The sequence below is a fragment of the Bipolaris victoriae genome, assembly GCF_000527765.1.
Source record: "Bipolaris victoriae FI3 unplaced genomic scaffold scaffold_187, whole genome shotgun sequence".
Classification (NCBI taxonomy): Eukaryota; Fungi; Ascomycota; class Dothideomycetes; order Pleosporales; family Pleosporaceae; genus Bipolaris; species Bipolaris victoriae.
In genome coordinates this window covers 23,163-29,162 of record NW_014575205.1, presented here as the reverse complement: position 1 = coordinate 29,162, position 6,000 = coordinate 23,163, and the positions used below count along the sequence as shown (strand labels likewise).

The 6,000-nt window shown below is 55.5% G+C and overlaps 2 protein-coding genes across 2 annotated transcripts; both read right to left on the bottom strand.

Annotated features, from left to right (window-relative positions):
• Positions 1 to 23: 23 nt before the first annotated feature.
• On the bottom strand, positions 24 to 4,969 carry COCVIDRAFT_31812 (hypothetical protein; the record flags this gene model as incomplete). Its single annotated transcript, XM_014694990.1, has 3 exons — positions 24 to 208; positions 260 to 290; positions 347 to 4,969. Coding segments are annotated over 3 exons (4,839 nt in total), but the record flags the coding sequence as incomplete, so codon positions are not given.
• Positions 4,970 to 5,626: 657 nt separating this feature from the next.
• Positions 5,627 to 5,776, bottom strand: COCVIDRAFT_115389 (hypothetical protein; the record flags this gene model as incomplete). Its single annotated transcript, XM_014694989.1, has 1 exon — positions 5,627 to 5,776. A coding segment is annotated over one exon (150 nt), but the record flags the coding sequence as incomplete, so codon positions are not given.
• Between the last annotated feature and the right edge of the window lie 224 nt (positions 5,777 to 6,000).

Below are 6,000 nucleotides of genomic sequence, written 5' to 3'. Positions count from 1 at the left end.
GCCGGCGCATTAGGTCGAGCTACTGCTTGCTCGGCAAACAGGTCGTGGACGCAGCGCTCGACTGCCGCCGGCACCTCGCCGTTCCACTCCCATAGTTGACTAACATCTTGATCCGCCAATAATGTCAAGTCGGATATGCGTGAATCTGGTCTAGTGATTAACTCTTTGATTGCTTTCCCAAAGACCCCAGCTACACGCGCTGCTTGCCCTGGGCTCATACAGCTAGTCCGAAATTGCATCCCGACAGCCAACGACATACTATCATAGGCAGCGCCGATAACGATATCGTACTAGAAAAAAAAGTCTTAGTTGAGACACACAGAAGTCACAATGCTCTACAACTTACCTCTGTCGGGTCCAGACCCTCTTGTTCATGGAAGATAATGCTGCCTGCTCCATCTTCCTGCACAGCAACAGCCCGTTGGAGAGACAAGGCAGTGTTGAACAGGGGGGAGGTCCCCAGCTGCAGAGCACTATGCACATTTGCGAGGGGGAACGTTTGGTGTGGAAGGCTGTTCGAGTAGTCCTCCTGTACAGACCTCAGTGCACTTAGCACAGTCTGCTGTTCGCTGATCGCTAGCCGACAGACGAGCATGTTGATCATTGGACAGACGATCTCTTGGACTTTCTCGATCGGCAGATCGCGTCCTGATGAGAGAGTGCCAAAGCACGGAGCTTTAGATCCTGTGTAAGCAGCAAGCACCAAGGCCCACGCAGTCTGTATGATGGTAGCGGGCGTGAGCTCCCACTGTTGGCAGAACGCGTGGATGTCGTTCATATCGAGCCCTTGTACCTGCACATGCCCGTCTCTGCAAGTTCCGCCCTCCCCGTCTGCCATTGAGGGGAAGTAACACGGCTCGATGCCACGTAAGTACCCGACCCAGTACTGGAATGCGCTCTCCTGCGGCTGCTGCACTAGATAAGACACAACATCTCGGAACGAGGCGCCGTGCGGGCCAAGATCAGCGCTGTAGGCTGACTGCAGATCGCGCAAAAGCACTCCCTTCGCATGACCGTCAAAGATAGCATGGTTGATGTCAAGGCAGAGGTACACCCGACCGTTCTCGAGCTGGCAGATGGAGAGGTGGTGCTGCAGCTCGCTTGCCTGTTGAGGGCCAGGAATGTGGCGCGCGCGGAACAACTCAATCGTCGCCGTACTTTCTGCCGCGCGGTAGAACGAGATGGCCGGCTCTGGATTCCTCAGCACAATATTGGTGGTTCCTGAGCTCCCGGGGACGTTGTCCACTAGAAGCGTCCGTAGCAGCGAGTGTCGCTTGACTACAGCCCTCCAAGCCTGCTGTAATCGAGAGCAATCAACGTCTGTGTCTTGCAAAGATACAGCTTCAAACATCAAGCAGGTGCGATAGGCGTTTGCGTCTTTGCTCTGACTGATGAGTATGCCTTGCTGCATTGGAGAGCAAGGATAGACGTCTTCGACGTCTTCTGGTCGGATGTGCAGCCCAGGCAGCGTATGGTTGCAGAAGTAGTCGAGGTCTTGGTACGACGTGAAGGCGAGCGGAAGGTCGCTCAGCGTCCATTCGGGGCTGCGGCCCTGGAGGAGAGACGGCATACCTAACAATGTGGTCTTGTATTGCCGGACCCAGTCTCCGATGCGATCCTGGTATCTTACAGTACTGTCGCTCACAACAGTGACGTGCGCGCAACCGTTCTCGATGTGGCAGGAGACCTCAAACAAAGAGAACCGCGGTGTTGCTGCCATCGATGTGGGGTCACATGCTCCAGGGACAGCGCCTTGCTTCAAGAGGGATTCCTTGCGTTCGAGCTGCTGGTAGACGCCTGAGTAGTTGAACATCACCTCTACAGGGTATATGGACTTGAAAGTGTCAGCACAGCGCTGGTCTGCAAATTGAGATGCAAAGTACAGCCAACCGCTGTGCTTGAACGCGCGAGCGCAGTCTTTGGTTTGGCAGATGGTATGGAGCAGGCTGTCTTCCCGACTGCGCGAAGCCTGCACAGGATACATGCTTGTAAACCATCCCACAGTTCGCATCAGGTCGATGCTGTCATCCCACACTTCGCGCCCGTGGGTCTCGGTAAAGATTGTGGGCGGACTTCGATCGGGAAAGGCGAGAGCGAAAGAGTGGGCCAGAGCAGCTATCATGAGCTCAAAAGGACGTGTTTCATACGCCTCGTTGCAGTCTCCAAGGAGAGCAGAGGTCGTCCAGCTGTCCAATGTAAACTGCTGAGTGACCGTGTTGCCATATATGACAGTATCGGGATGTGCGTCCCAGTAGGACAGCTGATTCTTGTGTTCCTCAGCGTGTGATGCGCTATCAGGGTCCACATGCTTCGTGATGTACTCGGTTTGGGCCATGACCCAGGTTGGGAAGCTAAGTGAGGATACTGGAGGAAGCGCTCGATTCAACAACAACTCCTCCAGCTCTTCCAGAAGCACGCGCCATGAGACCAGGTCAATCACCAGGTGGTGAGCCACAGTGAACAGAGACTGCTGGCCGCCCTCGTCGCACAGCACGGCTGCCAGAACGGGCCCATTCTCGATGTCCAAAGAGCTGCGACAGTCGGCAATTGCCTGTGTGATCACCTCAGGGTCACTGGACTGGACATACTGCACAGCAAAAGACGCATCGACACAGTCTGAGATGTACTGTTGCCACGCGCCGCCGTTCGGTCTGCAGAACCGAGCTCTCAACATAGAGTGCCGGTCGACAAGGGTGCAGAAAGCCGAGTGCAGCAGCTCTTTCTGTGTCGGGTCGCTGAGGCGCAAGAAGAAGTACTGGTCGAAGCAGGCTTTGCCGGTGCTTTCGAGTGAGAGATACAGCTCCTGGATTGGCGAGAGGTTGAACGGTGTGTCAGTAACGTCTCTGGTGGCTGTCGGCAAAGTGAGAGGCTCTTCCGCGTCGACATTGCGGGCAAGCTGCCGGATAGTCTTCTTCAGAAAGACGTCGCGTGTAGAGAGGCGGATGTGAAGCCGACGAGCGCTTACAGACAGCTGCATGGCTGTGATCGAGTCGCCACCCAGGCGGAAGAAGCTATCGTCAAGGCCAATTCTGCCGGGCTTGATGTTCAGCACCCGCGCCCACAGTTGCTGCATCGTCCGCTCCGCCTCCGTCGACGGCGCTTGCTTGGCGCCTCCGCCCTCGCTCGCCGTCCGCAGCTCCGCCAGCTGCTGCGCCGAGAACAGCGCGCCGATCTCCCGCAGCCGCCGCCGGTCCGTCTTGCCAGACGTCGTCGTCGGCAATTCGTCGATTGCAAAATACACTTGTGGTACCATGTAGCTCGGCAGCTGTTCCGCCAGCTTCGCGTCTGCGCTGGCTGGAAAGATGACCCGCGCTATCGAGCCAGCTTTGGCCGCCTCGTCCGTCTGCACTGCTTCGCTCTCTTTACTGTCCAGCTGTAAGAAAGCCGCTAACATTGCGCTAGCCCCTTCTCCTGTCGGCAGGATTACCTCGACTGCCACTTGCTCCGCCGCCGGCATGCACTCTCGCACGTGGTGCGCCACCTCGCCCAGCTCCACTCGCTGCCCGCGCACCTTGACCTGGCTATCCTTGCGGCCCAGGCAGACCAGGTTACCGTCGGCGTTGTACCGAACCAGGTCGCCTGTCTTGTACAGCCTCCCCCGTCGCCCGGCATGGCTGCCACACCCTTCCAGCAGCCAGGCGGGGTCGTCGATGAACGATGCCGCCGTCTTGTCGGCGTCGTTGAGATAGCCGCGCGCCAGGATCGGCCCTTCCACTAGCAGCTCGCCGACCGACCCAAGCGGTGCGAGCCTATGGTGGTTCTCGGGATCGACCACCCAGCTCACCGAGGCGACCGACGTTCCAATAGTACCAGATTTAAAGCTTTGTTTGCCGGTGTACGTATTGCAGCACACTGAGCACTCTGTAGGTCCATATGCGTTAATTGTCTGAACAGTGCTGGGCCATCTGTCCCAGTCTGCAGAGCTGACTTGCTCTCCCCCTAGAACTAGTATCCTAAGAGACGGAAGGAGATCAGAGTCAAATGTTCGTGCTACAGAAGGAGTCAGAAGTGCCCAATTGACGTCCATGACGCTAATCGCCTTAGCTAGATCGCTGCATCGATCGCTGTCAGATGGCACACAGGTGCAGCCACCGTGCACAAGCGTGGTAAAAATCTCAGCAATGGAAGCGTCAAAGGTGTACGACGCGAACTGCAGGACACGCGAGAGGTCTGTGATTCCGAATGCTCGTCCATGGTCCAAGCAGCTCGTCACAACCGCATGATGTTCTAGTACGACGCCCTTGGGTATACCGGTACTTCCCGAAGTAAAGATTACATAGGCGGCATTCGTTGGTTTAGCTGGAAGACTGCTATTGTTGACTAGCGTCGGCAACTGCTTCGTGGATTCTTCGCTGACTGTGACTACAGCGCACTCTGAGCTGGCCCAGAGCATCGCACACTGTGCCGATGCAAGCACCACTTTAGCTCCTATCTGCTTGAAGATGTCTTCATGTCGGCTGGCTGGGTGGTCAGGGTCCAGCGGTACGAAGGCGCCGCCGGCCTTGAGCACGGCCAGCATGGCCACCACTGTCCACATCGACTTCTCGAAGCACAGCGGCACCATGTCTTCAGGCTTGACGCCGATCTGGACAAGGTGACCCGCTAGCTTAGTTGATAGTGCGTCGAGTTCGCTGTATGTCAGCTCGCCGTCCCAAGCGCAGATGGCCGGCGCATTAGGTCGAGCTACTGCTTGCTCGGCAAACAGGTCGTGGACGCAGCGCTCGACTGCCGCCGGCACCTCGCCGTTCCACTCCCATAGCTGCTGTTCGTCTTCGGGCGTCAGTGTGTCGATATCGGCCACCTTTATGTCTGCTTCTGCTGTTGCCAGCTGCTGTGCACCAAGTTGAGCTGCTGCTTGCTCGGTGGATAGTTCGTGGATGCCGCACTCGATGCTCTGCGGCACGTCCCCGTTCCGGTGCCATAATTTTTGGGTCTCGTCGCCCTCCAATGGATGCGTCTGAGGAATCATGTTGTTTGTCTTGTATTCCAAGGCTCTGATAAAGGTAAGAAGGTTTCCTCTTTCTGGATTGTCGTTTGAGTTCAAAGAGGTTTACCTCTGGTGTTTTGTCGTTTCGTTGTTTCGCCGTTTCGCCGTTCTGCGTCTGACGGAGACTGATTCTGTCAAAGGGTAAGTGTTCAGATGCTCTGTTTCTCGCCTGATTTTCCTGATTATTTATTCGATTTCCCGGTCAGAAAGGCGGATGTGCCTGCAGGTAATTTCACGCCGCTTACTAAAAGATGACCCGCGCGTCCCAAATGGACGATGCCTTGTAGCCCCTCAACCTGCGCCGTTCGAGCTGGTCAATGCAGATCTCAACGAATCATCGGCTGCATTGTCATCAAAAGTGTAGACGTCGTCACCTTTACATGCTGTTTGTCTATTCCTCTCAACTAGTTGTCACTGCCAATTCAGTGATCATGAAACCGGCACTTACTCTCTGGCCACACTTCAAAATTCATTGTCAGAGCTCGGTAGCGTGTTATCCAGTTGAAGGCCGCACATTGTACTATCGTGCTCTCTGTACACTCATACTCCAGCTTCTAACCTAAGCGCGTACGTATATGCATAACATGACGAGGGTGGGTTCGCGAAATGTTAGTTCTGAATGTCATGCTACTGCTGTGTTCAATGCATATGCACGTAAGACTGACGACAGTCTATAAGTGATATGCGTTCGGTGACCGCAGCAACTCCATCGTGCAAATGCTCGCTTGCTTGGCATGCCCATTGATCTTGGCATCGAGACTTCCAATCTACCGTCTCTTGTCTATTAGGAACAGTAGCGGACGACACGAGTTTTGCAAAGTGGGGATTAGAGATACTTAGATGACGCCGAGCGTTGAGGGAAGACCATAGGTCCGGCGGACGCGACAGACGAGGCAACGTGCGTCTACGGGCCTGAAATCACAGCATTCAGTCAGTAGGATCACACTATTGAGGTAAGCTGAGGGGCAAATCAAAGATGGTGGTTGAGGAAAACGGCAGATTTTGCCGGGGAC